General features: G+C 41.6%; 1 protein-coding gene across 4 annotated transcripts in view; it reads right to left on the reverse strand.

The window, feature by feature from the left end:
• The window catches only part of ELMO1 (engulfment and cell motility 1), a 523,658-nt gene that overhangs the window by 216,932 nt on the left and 280,849 nt on the right, over positions 1-25,877 (reverse strand). For all 4 annotated transcript variants that reach the window (XM_028104852.2, XM_028104849.2, XM_028104850.2 and 1 more), the window contains one exon: positions 24,020-24,128. In XM_028104852.2, the coding sequence (XP_027960653.1) occupies positions 24,020-24,128 (109 nt within the window). The remainder of the gene's footprint in view (positions 1-24,019; positions 24,129-25,877) is intronic.

Here is a 25,877-nt window from a genome sequence, read left to right on the forward strand (position 1 = left end):
GCCAGATTCCCAATGCCACCTCCATCGGGGTGATGATGACAAACAGTATCTGCTGAGCTCTTCCTGTGTGTCAGACACTGTGGCTAAGGCCCATCCCACTGCCTTCTGTCATCCCACATGACATTGCTTGTCCTGACTGAGAGGTTTTATTGACTACTAACTGTCCAAATTATAACCCCAGAGACAATAGGTTCAATGTTATAACAAAACTGTCTGATGTCCAGTTCTATATGGCACCATCGGCTGCCACCCATGAAACCTCTACAAGCTTCTTATCCATGCTGATTGATGGACAGCCTTACACAAGAATCTGGATGGAACTGACACTAATTATGAAGCAGATGGAGCTGGAGGGAGAAAATGTACAAAGACAGACAAATAATTTCCATGTAGTGTGAGATGTGCCTCGATGGGATGGAATATTAAAAGCACAGGGAAGCATCATCAGGGCTGACCTATACATCGGGGCGGGCCTGCAGAGTTCTGGAGCGTGATACTTTAGAAGCCCATGAAATGTTTTCAGCTTAATTGTTTTTAAAATCAGAAGAGAAACATAAATAGGATAATAACAAATATATAATAATGAATCCAGCCTGGATGATATTCATCTTTGTAAGAACGTAGTCAAAGCTATAAATTTTAATACAGTTTTAAAGAGGAAGGGGTCCACGAAGACAAAAGTACCAAGGTCTCATGAAAGTCATAATGCAGCGGTGGTATAAATAAATACTGATCGTATCTAACTCTATAAATCTTTGTCATGTCTGTGTCTATTGGGTCTGTGTCTACCTGCCTGAATGTCTCCCTATAGATCATCACCCCAAATCTCACCATCTCAGGTTTCTTCCTCCACCCCCAAGTTTTTCAGTAGTTCAAAAAACTGTGTTAAACCTTGTGCTGAAATCTATGTGCCTGTTCAGTGGATACAGATGCTTCGGTCTTTCTAGGGGTAAACTGTAAAGGAATAAAAAACTTTAAAATTTCAGACCACTAGACATGGAACTTTAACGTCCAAGAATTAATGCTGAGGAAATAATCAGATGGAATTACAAAGATGTTCATCACAGAGCTAATTCCACTGAAAATGGAAACACCCCTAAATATCCTATAATAAGAGTCTGGTCAAAATAGTTATGGTTGGTCCACACAACGAAACATTAAACAGGCATTAAATAATGATATAGGTATATATTTATTGCTGTAGGAAGATAATCACAATATATTAAATGGAAAGAAAAGGCTGTTTAGAACAATATAATTTAATCTCATTTTATGGGGAAAAGACATACCAACCTATCTTGGTGGTAGGATAATGGATGATTTATTAGTTTTCCTTCGCCATGTTTAAAAATATTCCAATAATGCATATGTATCACATTAGATTACAAAAGACACGAAAGGCGTGTACTGTCTGACTCAGGATCCGTTTGTAGGTATTTCACTAAGGAGATTATTAAAGATGTGAGCAAAGACATAACCACAGAGATACAGGTCTCCTTCATCATCATTTTTTCCTTCTCTGCTGAATCGTTCCTATGAGCACAAAAACAAGCTATAACTTCTACCATCATTTAAAACAATCTCACTTGAGTGTAACTTACCCTCCAGCTTCCACCTTATTTTTCTATTCCACTCTAAAGAAAAAACCCTACACCGGTACCTCTCAAACTATGAGAGGAAGGACCAGTTCGTTTTTCACTTTGAATCTGCTGACCGGAAACAAACACTCTTGAAAAGTACAATAAAACTTAATCACTAGAAAAATGTTCATGCTTGAATGCCGTGGCCGTGTCAAACACTACAAAGGTTTCTGAAGGCTGACTCTGCACCACCTCCCTGGCAACCCGCCTCAGACCATGCTGAGTATCACCCCGCGTTCACTGTCCCAATCCCTGTATCATCACTTGCTGTTAACCCGTCCAGTCAGGATCTCTTTCCACCACCCCAGGAAAATTGCTCTTGCTCAGGTCACCCCTGATGACCTCCATTTATCGTTGCTAAAATCAATGATCAATTCTCAATCCTCATGTACTTCCACCATCTACAGCATTTCCTCAGGCAATCTCTCCTTTACCTCTACTTTAACGCTCTTTTGATTTGCTTCTTACATCCCTATGATTCCTCTCCCAGTTCCTCTTCTCCCCAACCAGCAACTTTTGGGGTATTTCATGGCTGAACCCTGGAGCCTCTTGGAGGCTCTCAACCAATCTCAGCTATCAATACTGTCTCCATGCTGATGATGCCCAAAGTTAAATTTCTGGCTCAGAATCATCCCCTGAACTTCAGTCATATATATATCCAACTATGAAATCAACATCTCCACTCCATGTCTAAAAGGCATCTCAAAGTTAACATAACCAAAACAAAACTGTTGGTCTTTTACGTTCTCCATCAATATCAATGACAAGTCCATGCTTCTGGCTGTCCATCCTCAACTCTTCTTTTCATTTCCCATCCACATTCATTCTGTCAAGGAAATCCTTTTGGTTCTTCCTTTAAAACATATCTGGAATCCAACCGCTTTTTAGTATCTCTACTGCCAACACCCTGGTTCCAATCACTGTCACCTCTCAACTTGCTTACTGTCATGGAGGGTATCATAGTATAATGTCCATAGATCAGCCAAATGATTCTTTCAAATTGTAAGTTATATAATGTCACAGGTATGCTCAATCCATCGCATGGCTTTTCATGCAGAGTAAAAGCTAAATTTGTTACAGTGGCAGAATGTCTCCACTCTCCAACCCCACCTTGTCTCCTGCTCCTCCCCACCTACTTCTCTCCGCTCCTGTCACACTGGCCTCCTTGCTCTTTGCTTCCAATGCTGGGCAATCCTCCCTCAGGGCCTTTATACTGCTATTCCCTCTTTGGGGAAAACTCTTGTCCCGATACTATCTTGGCCCACTCCCTCACTAGGTTCATATGTTTGTGATAAACACAGTCTTTTCAGTGACGCAGTGCCATGCATCCTCCCTGTTCTGATTTTTCTGCATTGCGCTTTCCACCATACGACATATTTCTTTATTTATTGTCTGTTTTTTCTCCCAAGTAAAATAAACATACACAACTTAAGGAAAGAGATGGCATCCTGTTTTATTTCACTGCTACAGCCCTAGTACTAAGATGTTGACACAAACACATTTACTGGGCAAATGTTCATCCAAGTGGTCTTTATAAAAACTAAAATTGGTAAACAATGTGACTATTGATAAAAGACCCATACTTTCAAAAAATGGGGTACTACTTATATCTATATCCACAATAAGGCAATGTGCATGTGAAATGAAATACTATTACACAATTGAAAGTTTGAATAAACCGCAAATGAATAAATTTACTGGAAAGGAAGAGGTAACACAGGAAGTGAAAAGAATCAGGTGACAAAGGGCCAAGGATGGTATCAGTTCATTTTTAGAATAAAATCGAATAGGAAAAATTTGTTAAAGTATATCCATTAAGGTAAAAGTCTAACCCAAAACAAAAATGTGGTAACTGATCAGAACAGTCAACCCACGAGGCTTTGAATTTGAGGTTTCCCTCTGATAACATTAATGACACAGAAAAGAGGCAGGATTAGTTCTGACTTGGGCAGGTAGAGATGGGACAGAAAGTGTGCGCTCTTTGGTCAGCTTCGTCTGGGCTCCAGTACAAAGCAATTCCTCAAACTCTTACACAGCCAATAAAAGCCAGGGAACCATTAGAGCTGTGTTTCTCAGGGTGGGAATAGGTATGACTTGCAGAAATGTTAAACAGCATTTGGATTTAGGCTTGTTTCTTCTTCCAAGTTTCAGGATTATTTAAACTCTCCTGTTTCCAAGTAAAGATGGGAGAGGCAGCTGCTTCAGCCAACAGCCCCGCCACATGATGGAGAGGCCACCAGACCCAGCCGAGAGAATCAAGGTGGGAAACGACAGTGTGAAATCAGCTAGGCAGGGAAGAATAAAGCCAGAGGAATGCTTTTTTTTTTTTTGTCGTTTCCTTTATCTGTTCTGGCAAAATTAAGGTTTAATTCTTCTCAAAGAACTCTTTGCTGGCAATAAGGTTGATATTTCAACGGAGGAAAAAATTCAGAGTGGGAAAAGCACATTAGACTGAATTTTACACTCAGGAGGTGAGAGCAGTCATATCTGTAGAGCAGAAAACAGTCCTCTTGGTCCAGGCTCCCAGGTTGTCTTATCACCAAGAACCCCTCCTAACAAGGTCTTTGGGCATTTCTTTAATTCTCTGGCACAGAATCCAATACCAACCTAGGTTATATACACATCACTCAAGAACTGATGATGGCAAAGTTTTAGTCAACTTATTTAGTGGTTAAAGTCACTATACTGGGTACATAATAAGGACTTTGCTTAACACAGCAGCTTTGGAGCTGGTGGCCACCTGGGCAGTAACGGTTTTATACCAGAGAAGACTAAGGGACCACACAGGAAACGAGGCTTATCTAGAGCTGGTCAGAGTGGAGCCAGATCTAGAATCTGCAACCTCTAATGCCCAGTCTAGAGCTCTTACCACCCCATCAAGATATCCATTTAACCACAATCCAAATTACCATGGAGAAAGTTCAACGGAGATTCCTAAACTTAGGAGAGGAGAGCCAGCTGCCTAGGAATGAATTGGCGAGTTTATTAAATATACTGATTTCTGGGTTCCATGGCAGGAATTTATATTTCTCAGAAGCTCCCCCAAATGAATCTGATGCACAGCTGTGTTCAGAAATCACTGGCCTCGGTTATACAAGACAGAAGAGCAAAGAAACCAGCAGATATCTATTAAAACAAAATGCAAGTCATTCTCCTTACTCTATGAAGAAACAACACGAAATATGCAATTATAAAGCTCAAAATAGCTTCTTCAGAAAAAAAAAAAATGATTCACACTTCTAAAGATGCTCAGGCCACAGCTGCAATCTGTTCTCGTGGCCAAACCCTGGGAAAGCCAAATTAAGGGAAGCCACGTTGGGCTTGATTGCTGGGATCCAAAGCTGTGTCCAGCTCCTTAGCGACAGGGGAATGACCACCCTCCAGAGCAGCACAAAGGCAGCTGGGACTGACCTACAAGGAGCTGACAGCTGACTTCCTAGCCCACAGCAACCATCCCAGGAAACCCGGCTCCCTTCAGGTTCTAGCTGCTAGGCACACCTGCTTGGGCAACAGGCATCTGTGGAGGAGTGGTTCACTGGCTTCTCGGCATCCTCATTCTGGACTGGTTAAAGTCCACCCCATCTCCCATATTAAGGGGGTGGGTAGGAAAGAAGAAGCAAGCCAAGAGCTGTCTGGAGGCAGTTGGGAATACAATAAATTAGGAAGTCACACAGCTGTGTGTTCTGAAACACAAGATTGAAAATAGATCATTTTTTCCTCTTTGGGGAACATACTGTAGTGTTGATATTTTCTGATTCAAATTTGGACTCAGTAGGCCTTCTTACTAAATTATCCTGAGGAGGAAGAGAAGGGGGAGGACTGAGAAGGCACCCTTTTGTAGAACTCATTCTCACTTTATTAGGAAAAGAAAAAAAAAGAATGCTCTTTGAGAAGTTTCAGGGTAACATAGAAAGTTCATAAAAAATTTTAGTGATGTCTGAAACATATTTTTGGAACTAACCCTAAAGCAAATAGAAAGCTACTCTATTCATGCAATAAATACTTACTAAGTGCACACTACACATAAAGCACTGGACTACAGGGTAGGATGGAAGATAAATTCACTCTAAGTCTGCTCAAGGAGCTTACAGTCTCCGAGGAAGACAAGACATTTTAAAAAATGAAAGCAGTAGTTTATAGGATTGTGCAAGAGTGAAGAGTGAAGAACACAACAGAACCCCACAACAGCTAATAGTATCTAATTGCCTGTACGACCTCGGTCTACTTAACCTCTCTGAGAAGCCCAGGCCCTTCGTCTGTAAATGGAGATGTTGAAAGGGTTAACAGAGTATCAACCTCAGGGAATCGCCTGCTATGTAGAAAGCATCTAATAAATGACAGTGATCATTTTCACCTTTAAAAACAAATTCTTTCTGCTTATCTTTAAATCAGCAAGTTGTTTTTTTTATGAGAGAGCGAGAGTGCACACGAGGTGGGGGTCAGGGGCAGAAGGAGAGGGAGAGAGAAAATCTCACGCAGGCTCCAAGCTCAGTGCCAACACAGGGCTTGATCTCACCACCCTGAGATCATGACCTGAGCTGAAATCAAGAGTTGGACACTTAACCAACTGAACCACCCAGGCGTCCCATAAATTGGCAAGCGGTTTCTGATGGAAATTCAAGTGCCCAGAGCTGGGATACTCCACTGGCATCCACCTCCTTGTCTACTGCAACCACCAGGAAAATCTCTCCATCCAAAGGCCTGAGGTGAAGGATGAGAGGTTGTAAAAGGCATCCGAGAGCATTTGTCCTCTGCTGCTCTCCCAACCACTGGGCACTCCCTCGCAGGGAAAGCATGTCTGTGGGAAGTGAGTTGAAGACCAAAGCTGTGAACATGTTTCTGGGTTTCGTGTTTGTTTTTGTTTTACTCATGTATGTTTTGATTTTAAAAACCTTACAGGATAGCATTTCACCACTATTTCAGTGCAGTTTGGCATCCTGATTGCTATTGTTTTAATTCTTTTCTCTTCGTGGTCTACTTTACTCTACCACAGATTTGAATCTTTCAGCATTCTGCTTATATTTTCTAATTTCATGCTGCCTTTCCAAATTAATATTCTACTCTTACAGCATACTAGGACCTTTAAGCTCATGGCCTGGCACATCACAATTCTACAATAAATGCTGGGGAGGCTGATTAAATTATTGCTTTGGAAAAAGAGCCTATGGGTCCAAGCCCAGGGTATAGAACTAGGGAAAGATGGTTTTACATTTTACATTTTTTGGAGTCAGACTACTCACTTTAATACTAGAATGATTTAACAGATGAGAAATGGAAGGTACCATTCATGTAAATGGCCTCGTTCATCTACTGGGATCCTGTTACTTTTATGGGTTTTTTATTGTTATGTTAGTCACCATACATCATTAGTTTTTGATGTAGTATTCGATGATTCATTGTTTGCGTATAACACCCAGTGCTCCATGCAGTATGTGCCCTCTTTAATACCCATCACCAGGCTAACCCATCCCCCCACCCCCCTCCCCTCTAGAACCCTCAGTTTGTTTCTCAGAGTCCATAGTCTCTCATGGTTCGTCTCCCCCTCCGATTCCCCCCCCTTCATTTTTCCCTTCCTACTATCTTCTTCTTTTTTTTTTAACATATAATGTAGTATTTGTTTCAGAGGTACAGGTCTGTGATTCAACAGTCTTACACAATTCACAGTGCTCACCATAGCGCATACCCTCCCCAATGTCCATCACCCAGCAACTCCATCCCTCCCACCCCCCACCACTCCAGCAACCCTCAGTTTGTTTCCTGAGATTAAGAATTCCTCATATCAGTGAGGTCATATGGTGTGTTTTTTTTTTTTTATAATGTTTTAACTTCTGTAAGAAGCTGCATGTCCTGAAATCCATAGTTCCTCATGCATATAGCCCCTGGGTTTTAGGTCAGCCACACCCAAGGTGCTGTAGAAGAACAGAAGGAAATGTGGGCATAACTTTCATTAGCACACCCACCCCGACCTGCGCTGGGCTGCTGTCAGGTGGTGGCAAGCCTCTCTCAGACTTCCGGTGGTGAGTATTCTAAGCCCGGCTCCCCACACTGCTTCCATGATGCCGTCTCATCCTGCAGCACCCCGAACTTTCCTCCCCACAGCTCTCTTGGGAAGCCTCTTGCTAGGCAGGGCTCCCAGCACCTGTCTGGCTCCAACAGACAGCAGGCCAGAGCTGGATCCAATTTAAAATCATTTTATTTATTTATTTATTTTTCTTCAAATTATTTCCAATTTTTTCCTGTCATAAAAAGTTTTCATATTTTAATAATATGTGTGAATGTGGGTCTGTGTGTGCATGCGTGTAGAAAGAGAGAATGATAAATCAAATATGGAAAATATTAACACAATAGGTAAACCTGGGTGAAAGTTGTATATGAATGAGTTCTTTGGACTTTCTTGCAAAAAAAAAGTTTTAAAAAAGGGAGGATATTTTTCTGTCCATTCACTTTTCACTGTTCGCCTTATCAGTCCTTCCTAACCAATTTCTCCTCCTTATTCTTCCAAATGAACCCCACAATCATTCTGTGGAGTTTTCCATCCTAGTTTCTGTTGGTACTTTGGAATGATATATGAGCCGGCACACTAATTTGGAGGAACTCACATCTTTTTCCCGATATTAATGTTTTCCTACCATTATTTATTTATTTATTTATTTATCTATCTATTTATTTATTTATTTAAAGCTTGTATATTTTAGTGAAGTCATGGATTTCTTCAGATATAAGTCTGAGATATTTTCCGTCAGGATTCATCTGAAGCAGTTTACATTTGTCTGGACAACACTAAAAAGAATCTTTTTTATCCATTTTATAATTAACTAATTATTGCTGACACATGGAATGGCTACCAATTTTTTGTTACCCACTATGTAGCTACTCTTCTGAACTACATGAATTCTAACAGCTTTTCCTTCACTCCTTCAGGAATTTCTAGATAGTTTTATTGTCTATAATTTAAAATACTTTGTTTCTATCAGTGAACTATACCTCTATTTGTCTGTGCCTTCTAGATCAAGGAGAAATAATATTGGTGAATATTAGCATTCAACAGCACCCTACTTTTAGTTTCAGCTTCTAATGGGAAAATTGTTTCATTATCACCATTTTAAATATAGCGTTGGCTGCTCTAAAGTAACTTTAAAAAAACAATGCTGGGGCGGAGCAAGATGGCGGAGGAGTAGGAGACCTAGATTTCGTCTGGTCTCAGGAATTCAGCTGAATAGGGATCAAACCATTCTCAACACCTACGAACTCAACAGAAGATCGAAGAGGAGAGTAGCAACAACTCTCTGAACAGAGAAGCGACCACTTACTGGAAGGTAGGACGTGCGGAGAGGTGAATCCGAGGCGATATTCGGGAGGATAGACGGCGGGGGAGGGGGCCTCCATCGGCCGCTTCTGGCAAGTGATAGAGCCCAGAGCACAAAATCGGAACTTTTAGAAGTCGGCTCCGTGGAGGGACGTCGCTCCAGTGACTAAGCGGGGGGGGGGGCGGGAACCCTCGCGGGACAGTGTGGTCTCAGGACCCTCGGGGTCACAGAAAGACCGGGGGTGCCTGAGTGCGGCAGAGCTCCCAGGTATCAGAGCGGGGAAGTCGGCTGCAGAGACGGAGCCGAGGCGCGGGCCCTCAGCTCGGGGTTGCCATAAACTGTGATCCGTGGCCCAGTCGGGCCACTGCTCCTCCAGCAGGGACCCAACAAGCGGCAGAGCCGGGGAGACTCCCCTTCCTCCCCTGGGAGGAGCGGTGCGGGAGCGCACCGCAGGGATCTGCTGGGTTTGGAGACTCCACACGGGGTCGGGTGCCAGAGATACAAATGCTCGGTCACAGGCCGGGTGAGCACGGAGTGCTGACAGAGACCGGGGACACAGGAGTGACTGCTTTTCTGTGGGGGCGCACCGAGGAGCAGGGCCCCGAGTTCTCAGCTCCTCCGGGTGGAGATTGGGAGACCACCATTTTCACCCTGGTCCTCCAAAGCTGTACCGAGAGCTTCCAGGGAACACAAGCTCCTGAGAGCAAACCTGAGCAGCTTTTTAGCCTGGACCGACGAGGGCGGGGCAATTCCGCCTCCAGCAAAGACATTTGGGAACCACGGCAACAGGCCCCTCCCCCCGAAGATCAGCACAAACAGCCAGCAAGCCAAGACCAAGTTTACCGATCAAGGAGAACGGGAGAACTCCAGCGCTAGGGGAATACTGCACATAGAATTCATGGCTTTTTTTTTACCATGATTCATTAGTTCATCAAAGTTAATTTTTTTAACTTTTTTTTTCTTTTTCCATTTTTCAACCAACATCTTATCAATCCCTTTTTAAAAAAAAAACATTTTTTATTTTTCATTTTTAGAGTCATATTTTATCCCTTCATAGTAGTTACCCTTATTTTTGGCATATATATATAAGTTGTTCTCTCTTTAAAATTTTGAGATACAGTTTCTTCTAACAGATCAAAATATACCCTAAATCACTAGTGTATGGCTTTGTTCTAGTCTCCTGCCTGATCACATTCTCTCCCTTTTTTTTTTTAATCTTCTTTCTTTTTTCAAACAACTTATCAATTCCTTTTATAAAATCTTTTATAATTTTCATCTTTACAGTCATGTTCCATCCCTTCATTGTATCAACCCTTATTTTGTACATATATGTCTTTTTTCCTTTAAAATTTTAGGAGGCACTTTTTTCTAACAGACCAAAATACGCCCAAAATCTAGTGTGTGGCACTGATCTATGCATTAGCCTGATCATATTTGATCATATTCTGCTTTTTTTGTATTGTTCTGTTTTTGTTTTTATCTTTTTTTTTCCTCTTTCTTTTTTCTTTCTTTCCCTTTCTTTTCCCCTGGTTTCAGGTCTTTTCTGATTTCTATACAGTATATTTGCTGGGGACGTTGTTAACCTGTTAGCATTTTGTTCTCTCATTCATCTATTCTCCTCTGGACAAAATGACAAGACGAAAAAAATCACCTCAGCAAAAAGAACAAGAGGTAGTACCGTCAGCCAGGGACCTACTCAATACGGACATTAGTACAATGTCGGACCTAGAGTTCAGAATCATGACTTTAAAGATACTAGCTGGGCTTGAAAAAAGCGTGGAAGTTATTAGAGAAACCCTTTCTGGAGAAATAAAAGAACTAAAATCTAACCAAGTCGAAATCAAAAAGGCTATTGATGAGGTGCAATCAAAAATGGGGGCACTAAATGCTAGGATAAATGAGGCAGAAGAGAGAATCAGTGATATAGAGGACCAAATGATGGAAAATAAAGAGGCTGAGAAAAAGAGAGAGAAACAACTACAGGATCACGAGGGTAGAATTCGAGAGATAAGTGATACGATAAGACGAAACAACATTAGAATAATTGGGATCCCAGAAGAAGAAGAAAGAGAGAGAGGGGCAGAAGGTATACTGGAGCAAATAATAGCAGAGAACTTCCCTAATGTGAGGAAGGAAACAGGCATCAAAATCCAGGAGGCACAGAGAACCCCTCTCAAAATCAATAATAATAGGTCAGCACCCCGAAATCTAATAGTAAAACTTACGAGTCTCAGAGACAAAGAGAAAATCCTGAAAGCAGCTCGGGAGGAGATGTGTAACCTACAATGGTAGAAATATTAGATTGGCAACAGACCTATCCACAGAGACCTGGCAGGCCAGAAAGGACTGGCAAGATATCTTCAGAGCACTAAACGAGAAAAATATGCAGCCAAGAATACTATATCCAGCTAGGCTGTCACTGAAAATAGAAGGAGAGGTAAAAAACTTCCAGAACAAACAAAAACTAAAGGAATTTGCAAACACGAAACCAGCCCTCCAAGAAATATTGAAAGGGGTCCTCTAAGCAAAGAGAGAGCCTAAAAGCAGCATAGATCAGAAAGGAACACAGACAATATAAAGTAACAGTCACCTTACGGGCAATACAATGGCACTAAATTCATACCTTTCAATAGTTACCCTGAATGTAAATGGGCTAAATGCCCCAATCAAAACACACAGGCTATCAGAGTGGATTAAAAAACAAGACCCATCAATATGCTGTCTGCAAAAGACTCATTTTAGACCCAAAGACACCCCCAGATTGAAAGTGAGGGGGTGGAAAACAATTTACCATGTTAATGGACACCAAAAGAAAGCTGGGGTGGCAATCCTTATATCAGACAAATTAGATTTTAAATCAAAGACTGTAATAAGAGATGAGGAAGGATACTATATCCTACCTAAAGGGTCTATCCAACAAGAAGCTCTAACAACTGTAAATATCTATGCCCCTAACATGGGAGCAGCAAATTATATAAGGCGATTAATAACAAAAGTGAAGAAACATCATGGACAACAATACAATAATAGTGGGGGACTTTAACACCCCCCTGACTGAAATGGACAGATCATCTAAGCAAAAGATCAACAAGGAAATAAAGACTTTAAATGATACACTGGACCAAATGGAATTCACAGACATATTCAGAACATTCCTTCCCAAAGCAACGGAATACACATTCTTCTCTAGTGCCCATGGAACATTCTCCAGAATTGATCACATCCTAGGTCACAAATCAGGTCTCCACCGGTACCAAAAGATTGGGATTATTCCCTGCATGTTTTCAGACCACAATGCTTTGAAACTAGAACTCAATCACAAGAGGAAAGTCGGAAAGAACTCAAATACGTGGAGGCTAAAGAGCATCCTACTAAAGAATGAATGGGTCAACCAGGAAATTAAAGAAGAATTAAAAAAATTCATGGAAACCAATGAAAATGAAAACACAACTGTTCAAAATCTTTGGGATACAGCAAAGGCAGTCCTGAGAGGAAAGTATATAGCAATACAAGCCTTTCTCAAGAAAGAAGAAAGGTCTCAAATATACAACCTAACCCTACACCTAAAGGAGCTGGAGAAAGAACAGCAAATAAAGCCTAAACCCAGCAGGAGAAGAGAAATAATAAAGATCAGAGCAGAAATCAATGAACTAGAAACCAAAAGAACAGTAGAACAGATCAATGAAACTAGGAGCTGGTTCTTTGAAAGAATTAACAAGATTGATAAACTCCTGGCCAGACTTATCCAAAAGAAAAGAGAAATCACCCAAATCAACAAAATCATGAATGAAAGAGGAGCGATCACAAGCAACACCAACGAAATACAAACAATTATAAGAACATATTATGAGCAACTCTATGCCAGCAAATTAGATAACCTGGAAGAAATGGGTGCATTCCTAGAGATGTATCAACTACCAAAATTGAACCAGGAAGAAAGAGAAAACCTGAACAGACCTATAGCCACTAAGGAAATTGAAGCAGTCATCAAAAATCTCCCAACAAACAAAAGCCCAGGGCCTGATGGCTTCCCAGGGGAATTCTATCAGACATTTCAAGAAGAATTAATACCTATTCTCCTGAAACTGTTCCAAAAAATAGAAATGGAAGGAAAACTTCCAAACTCATTTTATGAGGCCAGCATTACCTTGATCCCAAAATCAGACAAAGACCCCATCAAAAAGGAGAATTACAGACCAATATCCTTGATGAACATGGATGCAAAAATTCTCACCAAAATACTAGCCAATAGGATCCAACAGTACATTAAAAGGATTATTCACCATGACCAAGTGGGATTTATCCCTGGGCTGCAAGGATGGTTCAACATCTGCAAATCAATCAACGTGATACAATACATTAACAAAAGAAAGAACAAGAATCATATGATCCTCTCAATAGATGCAGAAAAAGCATTTGACAAAGTACAGCATCCTTTCTTGATCAAAACTCTTCCGAGTATAGGGATAGAGGGTACATGCCTCAATATCATAAAAGCCATCTATGAAAAACCTACAGCGAATATCATTCTCAATGGGGAAAAGCTCAGAGCTTTTCCCCTAAGGTCAGGAACGCGGCAGGGATGTCCACTCTCACCACTGCTATTCAACATAGTATTAGAAGTCCTAGCCACAGCAATCAGACAACAAAAAGAAATCAAAGGCATCCAAATCGGCAAAGAGGAAGTCAAACTCTCCCTCTTTGCAGATGATATGATACTGTATGTGGAAAACCCAAAAGACTCCACCCCAAAACTGCTAGAACTCCTACAGGAATTCAGTAAAGTAGCAGGATATAAAATCAATGCACAGAAATCAGTGGCATTCCTCTACACCAACAACAAGACAGAAGAGAGACAAATCAAGGAGTCGATCCCATTTACAATGGCACCCAAAACCATAAGATACCTAGGAATAAATTTAACCAAAGAGGCAAAGGATCTGTACTCAGAAAACTATAAAATACTCATGAAAGAAATTGAAGAAGACACAAAGAAATGGAAAAACGTTCCATGCTCATGGATTGGGACACCCAACACTGTGAAAATGTCAATGCTACCTAGAGCAATCTGCACATTCAATGCAATCCCCATCAAAATACCATCCACTTTTTTCAAAGAAATGGAACAAATAGTCCTAAAATTTGTATGGAACCAGAAAAGACCCCGAATAGCCAGAGGAATATTGAAAAAGAAAAGCAAAGCTGGCGGCATCACAATTCCAGACTTCCAGCTCTATTACAAAGCTGTCATCATCAAGACAGTATGGTACTGGCACAGAAACAGACACATAGATCAATGGAACAGAATCGAGAGCCCAGAAATGGACCCTCAACTCTATGGTCAACTTATCTTTGACAAAGGAGGAAAGAATGTCCAATGGAAAAAAGACAGTCTCTTCAACAAATGGTGTTTGGAAAATTGGACAGCCACATGCAGAAGAATGAAACTGGACCATTTCCTACACCACACACAAAAATAGACTCCAAATGGTTGAAAGACCTAGACGTGAGACAGGAGTCCATCAACATCCTAAAGGAGAACACAGGCAGCAACCTCTTCGACCTCAGCCACATCAACTTTTTCCTGGAAACATCGCCAAAGGCAAGGGAAGCCAGGGCAAAAATGAACTCTTGGGATTTCATCAAGATAAAAAGCTTTTGCACAGCAAAAGAAACAGTCCACAAAACCAAAAGACAACCGACAGAATGGGAGAAAATATTTGCAAATGACATATCAGATAAAGGGCTAGTATCCAAAATCTATAAAGAACGTATCAAACTCAACACCCAAAGAACAAATAATCCAATCAAGAAATGGGCAGAAGACATGAACAGACATTTTTCCAAAGAAGACATCCAGATGGCCAACAGACACATGAAAAAGTGCTCCACATCGCTCAGCATCAGGGAAATCCAAATCAAAACCTCAGTGAGATACCACCTCACAGCAGTCAGAATGGCTAAAATTAACAAGTCAGGAAACAACAGATGTTGGCGGGGATGCGGAGAAAGGGGAACCCTCCTACACTGTTGGTGGGAATGCAAGCTGGTGCAACCACTCTGGAAAACAGTATGGAGGTTCCTCAAACAGTTGAAAATAGAGCTACCAATTAATCCAGCAATTGCACTCCTGGGTATTTACCACAAAGATACAAATGTAGGGATCCAAAGGGGTACGTGCTCCCCAATGTTTATAGCAGCAATGTCCACAATAGCCAAACTGTGGAAAGAGCCAAGATGTCCATCGACAGATGAATGGATAAAGAAGAAGTGGTATATATACACAATGGAATATTATGCAGCCATCAAAAGGAATGAGATCTTGCCATTTGCAATGACGTGGATGGAACTGGAGGGTGTTATGCTGAGTGAAATAAGTCAATCAGAGAAAGACATGTATCATATGACCTCACTGATATGAGGAATTCTTAATCTCGGGAAACAAACTGAGTGTTGCTGGAGTGGTGGGGCGTGGGAGGGATGGGGTGTCTGGGTGATAGACATTGGGGAGGGTATGTGCTATGGTGAGCACTGTGAATTGTGCAAGACTGTTGAATCACACAGATCTGTACTTCTGAAACAAATAATGCAACATATGTTAAGAAAAAAGAAAAAGAAGAAGATAGCAGGAAGGGAAGAATGAAGGGGAGTAAGTCAGAGGGGGAGACGAACCATGAGAGACGATGGACTCTGAAAAACAAACTGAGGGTTCTAGAGGGGAGGAGGGTAGGGGGATGGGTTAGCCTGGTGATGGGTATTAAAGAGGGCACATTCTGCATGGAGCACTGGGTGTTATGCACAAACAATGAATCATGGAACACTACATCAAAAACTAATGATGTAATATATGGTGATTAACATAACAATAAAAAATTTAAAAAAATAATGCTAAAAATGTTTCTATTCCATCATCGTTAACAAATATTAAGTGTTATCAAATACTATTTTAGCCTTAACCAAAATTAGCATTTGAGTTTACACATCGAGCTTTTCATGTGAGATGTGCACTCATCTGTTTTCTATTACTGAGCCCCTCTTGCTTCCCAGGGACAAATCTTTGAGCACAAAGTCTACCACTAGTAAATACAATACTAGTAAATACAAAGACCTTTATAACATGCATTTTACAAACCTTCATAATCCATTTTAGTTGTAATTTTTATTTGTCTTTGTTTTCACCATTTCTTTATTTTTAAATTAACTCTATATTTTACAATAAACCACCTCAACTTTTAGGGGAATCAGGAATTAAAGGGGAAAAAAGTATTCTTAAACAGGAGGAAGTATAATAAAAGAGGCAGAGATAAACTGCTACAGGAGTTTCAAGGAGGACATGATATCCTCCCCAGCAGGGACTCAGAGGAGGAATCAGAATGGTCACCCAAACCTGATGTTTGAGATGAAGCTGGTGGAAAAGTATTTCTATATGGTGGGAGGGAAGACAAGTGGGCATCTGTGTTCTTTCAACAGGTCTGTGTCTGTCTCTCTTCATCATGATGGTGGGCAAACCTACCAGGCTCACCCCTCAATCTAGAACCTCAGAGACAACAGAAAATGGATGCTGGTTGCTCCCAGCTACATATCTTCCTAGAAATGATGTAACAAGGAGCAAGTGCTAAAAATGCCTCTGATAAATATGAATTACTTTCATCCATTTGTAATTGAGATGTGCTTGAGATATTCTCTTAAACCACCAAGTTTAATTTCTCTCAGCAATCACTTTCTATGGCGATAAGAATTACCTTGTGATTTTAGAAGGACCTACAAGTACTGCCTTCTGAAACACCAACCAATCACCACAGAACTTCAAATTCTTAAAGCAGTCACTAAATGCACAGAGTTGACTTTGCTACAGGAACAGATACACCTCGGTGTCTCTAAATCTGTGTGTGTTTCGGTTGTTATTTCCTTCACAAATAGGGCATTTTACAGTTAACAAAACACTTAAACCTATATTTCTTCATCTAACTCTGAAATGAGAATGATGATGATGATGGTGGTGTTGGTGGTGGTGGTGGTGGTGATGACGATATCCCCAGGTTACAAATGGGAGACTAAGGAGCCAGATGGCTAACCATCTTGACGAAAGCCCTTACTTTTATCAGCTATGCCAGTTACCAAGTGCTTCTGATTCTGAATGCAAGAATCTTATATTAGGTCCTCCTGTCTCGTGATACTATTACAAATCCTAATAACAGTTTTATAATTATCATAAACACTACTCTCAGTTTACTTTTATACTCTCTCCTTTGACATTTCTAATTTGCACCAAAAGTGGATCTAACTTTCTCAACACAGCCTCAGGCCTTGAACATTTTATTCATTCATTCATTCATTCATTGTATTTTTGTTTGTTTTTACGTTAAACTTAAGGTTGAAGTATAATATGAAAGCAGAAGTCAAAAAATGAAGATTCAAGACAGAGTCAAGATCTGAGAGCCTTCAACCTTCAATGGAGCATGGGTATAAGCTAGTATTTAAGGGGGTGGAGGGCCCTTAAGAGGCTAAATTGTTAAAAACTACTTTCCTTGAGTTTTCTTTAGCCAGAATGTTCTAAGAACGAAAGTGATGGATGGTACTTCTCAAAGTATGAAAACACCAATGTCCCAGAGTTAAGTGTCTATTCTAATTGCTGCTGTACTCCAAAGAGTTCTTCAGATTGCTCATCTGTGTTATTTTTACTTGCTAAAGCAGAGATGTCTAGGTGATGAATTATACAAGGTGCTTCACTCAGCACCACTGGTGTGTTATAATAAATATTGCCACTGAAAGACAAAGTAAGGAAATGCTGAATGTTTTCATAGTGTGTGATGTAGATTTCATTCTTGTTTTTTCAAAACACAGAAGTAGTTATTAAATTTTAATCTAATTATATATGGTTAAATAGGTGAAGATGGCAAAACTGTTTCAGGAAATATGAAAACTTTAATCACAAATGTCCATTCTGCCCTTCAAAATACACCTGAGAATAACCCACATACAAAAGCATAACTGAGGATGTGAAAAATATACATTTGCTAAAAGGAAAATAAGGTAATGGAGCCCTAGCATCTTAGTGATGAGAAATGAAATACATTATAATCAAACCTCAATTACCATTTTTCTGCAACCTTTGATACTGCTACATTAAAAAAAATACTAATGCAGTCCCCAATTCCCAGTAAAGGCAAAATGACAGAGTGCTGTAATCTGACTTCAGTTTGTTTAGTTTTCTGCAGCAGTAAGGGAAATGCAGAGGCGAGTTTTCCAAATAAAGGGACAGAATTAAGTGCTGCAAGTAGCTATTTTCCCTATCTGAACAGAACCTCAATTTTCTTTAGCTATTTAACATCCTGCGGTCATATACTCAAGGAAGGCTGGTTTCAGGGCACCTGGGTGGCTCAGTTGGTGAAGTGTCTGCCTTCAGCTCTGGTCATGATCTTGGGGTCCTGGGATGGAGCTCTGACTGGGCCCCTGCTCAGGGGGAGTCTTCTTCTCCCTCTCCCTCTGCTCCTCCCCCAACTCGTGCTCTCTCTCTCGCTCACTCACTCTCTCAAATAAATAACATATTTTAAAAAAAAGGAAGGCTGATTTCATGCCCAGTCTAAGGAACAGCTAATATTGGTCCTGTTCCCCTTACTTACCAAAGACTCAGTTAGGCATAGGCATAGGCCACAGTGTTTGCCAATGAGACATTAGAGGAAGTTTGCTGAAGGACTTTTGGAAACATTTCCAGACATCTAAAAGAGACTCACTAGAAGATACAGCTTCTTGTTCCTCTGGACCATGTGATAATGACTGCCATATTGCTACCTGCCTAAGGGCAAATTTTATACATCAAGGATGGCAGTACCAAAAGGTAGAAAGGACTTGGGTCCTTGATGACATTCCTGAACAGTTAAATTTACCATCTCTAGGACTTACTCAATGCTGCAGTTATGATATTCAATAAAGGTTCTTTGTACATAGGCCATTTTGAGTTGGGATTTCTATTACTTGCAGCTGAACGCCTCCTAACTGCTATCCTGGCTGGGCTGGGGCTAGAGTGAGGTAAGCTTGTCCCTGGTCCTGGCCCTGTACATTATCACACTCACAAGTTCTTGTCCTAGCCAGAAGACATAATCTGAGTCTAGAATTTTGTGCCCAGGACTAGGGCACTTCTTATTATTAAAAATCCTTATATCGATTCCCATTGCTTGTAAAGTCCAAGCTCTTCCACGTGGCAAATCTTTATGATTTAATTCTTGCTTTTTCTGTCAGCATCTCCTCCATTTGCTTGCTCCCTCAAGGCATCTGCTTTAGCCACATAGAACTAGAATTCTCTGAACCTCCAAGTCTTTTCACTTCCATCTCACTACCTGGAATTTTTAACAGCTGCTGCCCACCATACACATACCTGTGCTTATCTGGTTATTCTTTTCATCTACTGAGTATCTCCTTTTCTGTGTCACACCTCCCAAGACTCTCCCTTCCTTAGTCTGTCCAACTTCCCATGAGCAGAAAGAACCAATCACTGCCTTCTAGGGACACTAACGTAACTTAAATGTAATGCTCCAAATGACGGTGTGTTTTCTAATTATTTGTTTATGTGAAGGACTCTCCAGTCAGCATGTAGGCTGCTTGAGGATGGAGTGTGTGTTCTAAGTCTACGTCATCAGGGATTAGATCCTGACTCAGAGAAGAGCCCTGTAGATACTGAATGAATGAACAAACAAAAAGAAATATCCTAGCTCTACTTGACATTGGAAGATAACTGGCTGAGGCGCTACATATCATATTAACCTATTGTGTCAGAAATCAAGTTTTCCTTTTATCCTTCAACAACTTATTATGGTTTTAGGGATAGTGTTATAATAACACAAATAATAGTCACCACTTTTTAGCCCTAGTTAAGAGCTAGGGATCGGCCTAAGGACTTCACATCTGTAGCAAGTATCTTTGCATTTGTCTGCGATAGGCCTCCCTTCTTCTGTCAGTGCACCACCTCCCACCTCCCCACACCCTGACCCAGCACACACTTGCAAATACACCTCCTCTTCTGAAGACTTGCTCTTCACTCCCCTTCAATCCTGCTCTTCTAACTGGGGCTGCCAGTTACACTACCCACACCATGGGATCTGTGACCACACCCGGGTCCATAAGGATTCTTCTTTGTGGTCTTTAAAATTGAAACTAAGGGAAAACAAGCACCTTGCTCTCAAAAGTGCCTCATGGACAAAGCAGGTTACGAGGAATAATTTTAGTCAGAATGTAAAGAGTGAAGAGACGAGAGTCACTGTTCCAGATCCTGCTTCCAGGTGTTACTTAAGTCAGAGCATTCTCCTTCCATCACTTAACCTGCAGTCTGCTTGTGGAAAGCGAGATTCTACCACTTGCAAAGAAACCATCTATCTTGCAACAAAAGCAGCACCCATTATCTCACTGAATCCTCCCCCAAACTGTGTGCAGCAGGAGTTATCTTTATTTTAGAGATAAGGAACCAGAAGCTCAGAACAGACAGGAAATATGCCCAAGGCGTCCAATTAGGTAGCTGATGTGTGACTCAAAGACAGGTCATCTGGGTGCCAAAATGCAACCATCCCACTTTTCTGCCTCTTTCTACACTATTCTTTGGGCTTCCTGAACACTGAGTTGAGCTCGGTGACCCCAGACAATATCCAGTAAGTCTAAGTCTTCTCTTCATTAATAAACATAGATGCTACTGATTTTGATTAACTCCTGGGGGTGTAACAGTCTTCAATTAAATAACCTTGATAAAGTGCTCTAAGCATATAAATTATCAGATATTGTTTTTTATACCACACTATGAAACATTCGCCTCTTGCAATGTTAATAATTGGGAAGCAGAAAAATAGTGTTTTTAAAAGTAGTCTTAAAAACACTGTACATAAATATTTGGTATCAGTAATTTAACTGAATATTAATATGCCTGCTTTGGAGACCAAAAGATAACCGGTATTTCAGAATTGAGTTTCCTCAAAAGACTATAACTTAAAGCAAAAGACAAAGCATTTGTAGAAAATTGAATCTTTCTACTTTTGTATATGTCCTTTTTCTCAATCAGTTAGATTTTTAATCGGTATTTCTTTGATCTCCACACTTGCTTAGAGATCTAGTGCAACCGTGATCTTCTAGGTCAATTATTGACACAAATCTGAGAAGAACCATGAACTTAGAAACAGAGAAAAGCAGACAGAGTCAAACCAAAGGAAGATGGATTTGTATGTGAAACTAATTTTCCTCAGAAGAAAAACAGATATTTCCTTCAATATCAGGGTGCACTCAGATTTGTTTTCCATATTAGTAACTTATTTAATATGGCAATGGGCAAAAGGCAATCCATTAAAAAGCAATTTTCCTCTTACCACAGGGTGTTTTATCATTTGATGTCTAGCACTCAATCAGAATGTAGCAATCCTTTAATATTTTATGAGCGGAGAACAACTCAGTTGGCATGTAGATTTCAGAAATGTGGAGTCCTCTGTAAGCCTTGCAAAATGTCCAGAATGACCTTTGCAGTGCAAGCAATAGGCTAACCTGAAAACTCAAACTATCAGAACATTGGGAAAATTATGCCTTAGAATAGATAGTGAGCATTTAAAATAAATATGCAATCATTTATAACTAATAGGTAAAGATATCAGTCCCAAATCATGCTTACACTTTCTCAAGGGCAAGCTTTTCGGGGACAGGGACCATATCTGATTCACCTTTCTATCTGCAGTGTCCATCATAGTCCCTGGTGCACTGTAAGTGCACAAAAATCAATAGGTTTTTATTAAACAGATGAATACATACATTTGTCATCTTGGATGAAGGGAGCTTGCCCTGAGTGTGCCAGGCCCTGGGTGACCAAGCTCAACCTCGCTGCAGAGATGGGCCTGACCAGGTACTAAATGAGCTGTAGCAGAAGGCTGGAACCTTCTCTGCAGCAGAAAGTGAGATATGGAATAACACACAGTGCAAGAAGAGCAGCTGGGGCACCTCCAAGATCCCCAAAGTATTTGCCTTTATCCCCACTCTTCATCTCAGATCTTAGGAACTGGGTCCTGTCCTGTTCCTGGCTTCATACCAGGTCCTCAACAGTCTGAGAGGGCTGCTCGGCACCTGCCAGAGGTCAGTCCCTATTCTGTACCCACCCCCCTACCACCACAGCCTAGAACTTGGCCCTCTTTTCCACGTTAGTCTCCCTAGGCTGAACACGATCTGTTCCCAGGGTCCCTACCTGTGACCAAGTCAAAATGAATACAAGTACTCAAACCACCACCCCAAATACTACCAATCTACTTCTGGGGGAAATGTGGAGGTGTAGGAGCACGATGAAGTCAGTGAGGACATTACCCAAGGACACGAAGGTCCTATGTGGCAGAGACAGAACCCAGCTCCCCTTTAGTCCCAGCCTCCCCGCTCTGCTCCTCTGTATCTCTGTTCTGTGTTAACTCGTAGCACGCTAGATACATGTCGGCTGGGCAAAGGAAAAGAGCAGGGGCTGGGTATGGTAATGAAGCCCAAAAGAATCCACTTTCTGCTGCCATCAAGAGAACTGATAGCCCAAAGCAGGCCACAGGGAAGGGGGGAGCAAAGTGGGGCAAAAACAAAGCCACGACAAGCCCCAGCCAGGTAGGGCATGACTGCTGTCCAGCTTACAAGATGCTCTTTGTAAGGCTTCTTAGCAAGTGACTTCCGGCAGCTCTCCCCATGAAACTGACATAAACATGAAACAGTCCCAGTTATCGGACTGAGGAACTCGGTACGATCTGCTTGATTTGTGACTTTAATCTTTCAACTGAATGAATAGTAAGCTTGGCAGCAGACGTAGATCTCAACAAGTTAGTCTGATGCAGAGGAGGAGGGGGAGCTCGGGTTGAGGATCCAAGTAAAGGGAAATGTTCACCTTGGTGATCCGTGAACCCGAGCGGACTGAAACAGAATCTCTCAGGTCAGGCTGCTACTCGTCCCACACAAAAATGCCCTAATTTGGGGCTCCTAAGCAATAAACTTTGGTGGCAGTTCCATGTCAGCTTCAGCTTCTTTCCCCCATCCACCCACACTGGAGGAGGAGTACGGTTTGCTGTGCTTGGTCAAACACTCAAATTCTTAGTGTTTCCTTACTATGTTTTTCTCCATTTCCTTGTTTACCGGAGCAGCGCCTGGACTCAGTTCTTACGATGTAAATAAAGCATAACACCCTTTCCAATGTAATCATCGGATTCCTTTCCATGAATCATTTCAGACCATTATTTTAAGCTCTCAAGCAGGTAACTGAATATTTATGCTTTCACCACATTACACACATACCCAGCATCTCTCTGGTATAAACAATCTTTCTCTGGCACCCAAGTTATGAAGGCTACAAGAGAAGATGTGTATGTGCGTCGGCTCTAGAGACATTGGAGGGAAGGGAGGTCAGCCACTTTAAGGAGGCTCGGTGTTGACAATGATTGCAGGCCAGGTTAAATCAGAGGCATCCTAACAGGTTCAACCCAAATTATACCAATGAGCAAAAGAAAGGAAAATTATCATTCCCTCTTTTTTCTGGGTGTCCTCTCCTAAATTTTGTAATATAAGTAAGAAACAGAACAATAAGCATATCTCTGACCACATTTGTCATGATCAGCTACCCATTTTCCTCTATAATTCCTTCTTGCTCCGAGGAAGCCTTCTAAACAAGTGAGCAAGAGGATTTTATTAAGGTATTCAATTTCTCTTTACAGAGAAAAATGGTTTCAAAAGAAAGAAAAGAAAATGATCGACAGGTTAAAACCTGGAATTTTAAAAAAGAAAGCTGTAGATCTCTTTCCTTAACAGATTACTAAAGGCAGGGCTGTTTTAATATATTCTCATTTTTATAATATTTGAAACTCAGTCATAATACCTGCCAACTTTCCCATTCTTGGAGATTTTAAGAATGTTTACTCCCAGAACAGACGTGCAGAAATACATACACTGGAAGCCTGAGCCCAAGAATGCTGAGTCCACGGGAATGCCCATGCTGCCAGCCCCTAGGGAATTTTTCATGTAGGTCCAGGCACAGCCCTGGAAGCGGGGTGCCTGCCAGGCATCATGCCCATGTAGGAAACAGGTGTTACTTACGCAGCTCGCCCACTTTCAGGATCTCACACAGCATCTTGGTCAGCTCTATACTACTGCGGCCAAAGGGACATTCATGCTTGTCTTCCCGGCTACTGTTCTCAAGCACGATCTGCAAGCAGAAAGGGAACAGACAGGCCAGAAAGGGAAGTCATTTTGCAGTACATGTCAAAAATGTTGGCTCCATGGTAACAGAGTAATAGAGCTACTTCAGATTTCCAAACTAAGCCTTGGGGCCAAAACAAAATTGTACTCTACTTATATTCTCAGTACCTAGCACCTAAAACTCTCATGTTCTTAAAACTTTCCACCCTGTAAGAGGATATTTTGCCCATTGGTTTACACTTACACAGAAGTCCCTATGGATGGGGCGTTTTTCAAAATGGGACAATAAAGACCTATTACTGAAGTGATAAGACTGCTCTCTTCCCACCCCCCCCCCCCGCCCCCAGTCACATCTCTGCTTTCCTGGGGATAGCAGCTCTTCTGGGCCTTCAATTCCTACATTTTTATCACGTATCTCCCACAGAGGTTTCCATGTTCTTACAGGATCTCACCCCTGGCATTAGTTTAAAACATTTTTTTTTTTTTCCTGAGAGAGACTGAGTGGGGGGTGAGGGGCAGAGGGAGAGAGAATCTTAAGTAGACTCCATGCCCAGCTCAGAGCCTGACGCGGGGCTCCATCTCACGACCCCGAGATCATGACCTGAGCCGAAATCAAGAGTCGGATACTTAACTGACTGAGCCGCCCAGGCGCCCCAACCCACCCCACATTAATTGACTGGAGCATGCCTAAGGGACGTGTGACACAAACGGAAACAGTCAGAGGTCGTCCCTGAGACTCTTCCTACAGAAATGGAAAATAAAATGGCCCAACTGTGTTGACAGTACCCAAGAGGTAGGAGGCAGGAGCTACCTGAATGTGAGCCTGCAACAGAAACAAAAACATTAAAGAAAAGCAAGCCCGAATGCAAAGGAAAGTGGAGGGGAGAGGCGGCGGGAGCCCTGGCTGCATTGGAGTGGCTGGTGGCCCCACTTGCTCCTAGAGCAACACTGCTTCCCTGTCCTTAGTGTTTATTTGTCCAACCCTTCCTCCAAAAACTCTTTTCATCTGGTCCAATAAATTCTCCTCTATCCTTAAGATAGTTTGAGATGTTCCTACTACAATTAAGGGAAACATTGTACACAGGGATTAAACAAAAGTAAAACAAAGCAATAAAACTCTGTTTTAAAATTACTAAACTTCAAGTTCAGATGTTGACAAAAGGAAAAATCAGCTTCTGCTTCTCTGGAGCCATCCGGGATATAGGTGTCTGCTACCCCCTCACGAGCTACACCATCCGGAGTAGGTGCGGGTCTCCCAATAGCGTCTATACCAATGCCGTGCAACAACTTCTGCTGTTTTGCCCCCTAGACTAGGAACTCTGCAGTGGCGGACGTAGTGTTTTGTTCTTTCAATCAGTAATAGTAACTGAGTACCCATTATCTACCAGGAAGATGCCCCACAAACTAGAGAACAAGATAGACCAGGGCTCCAACCTCATGGAGCCTTCATTCTAGTTGAGGAAGACAGACGATACAATAGGTAATTACAGTTTATCACAAGTGCTATGCAAAAAAAACAATTTAACCAGTTGAGGTGCTAAAGAGCAATGGGGAAGGCCTGAGGAGGAGAGTTTTGATAACCAAGTGACTGCTGGGAACCGAGGATGCGAAAGAGCACGCCATGTCAAGCTCCGGGAGGAAGAATGTTTCAGGTGTAGGGATTAAGGACAGTGCCCCTGAGCTGAGTAGGAGGTGTCTGGGACAGGCCAGCACACTGCCTGGTCTATAGTGCGAAGGGGTCTGGGGTGGTGCAAGG

This window comes from Eumetopias jubatus, unplaced genomic scaffold (assembly GCF_037043125.1).
Source record: "Eumetopias jubatus isolate StellerSeaLion01/CBP00866 unplaced genomic scaffold, mEumJub1_p1.0 scaffold_14, whole genome shotgun sequence".
In the NCBI taxonomy this organism is placed as follows: domain Eukaryota; kingdom Metazoa; phylum Chordata; class Mammalia; order Carnivora; family Otariidae; genus Eumetopias; species Eumetopias jubatus.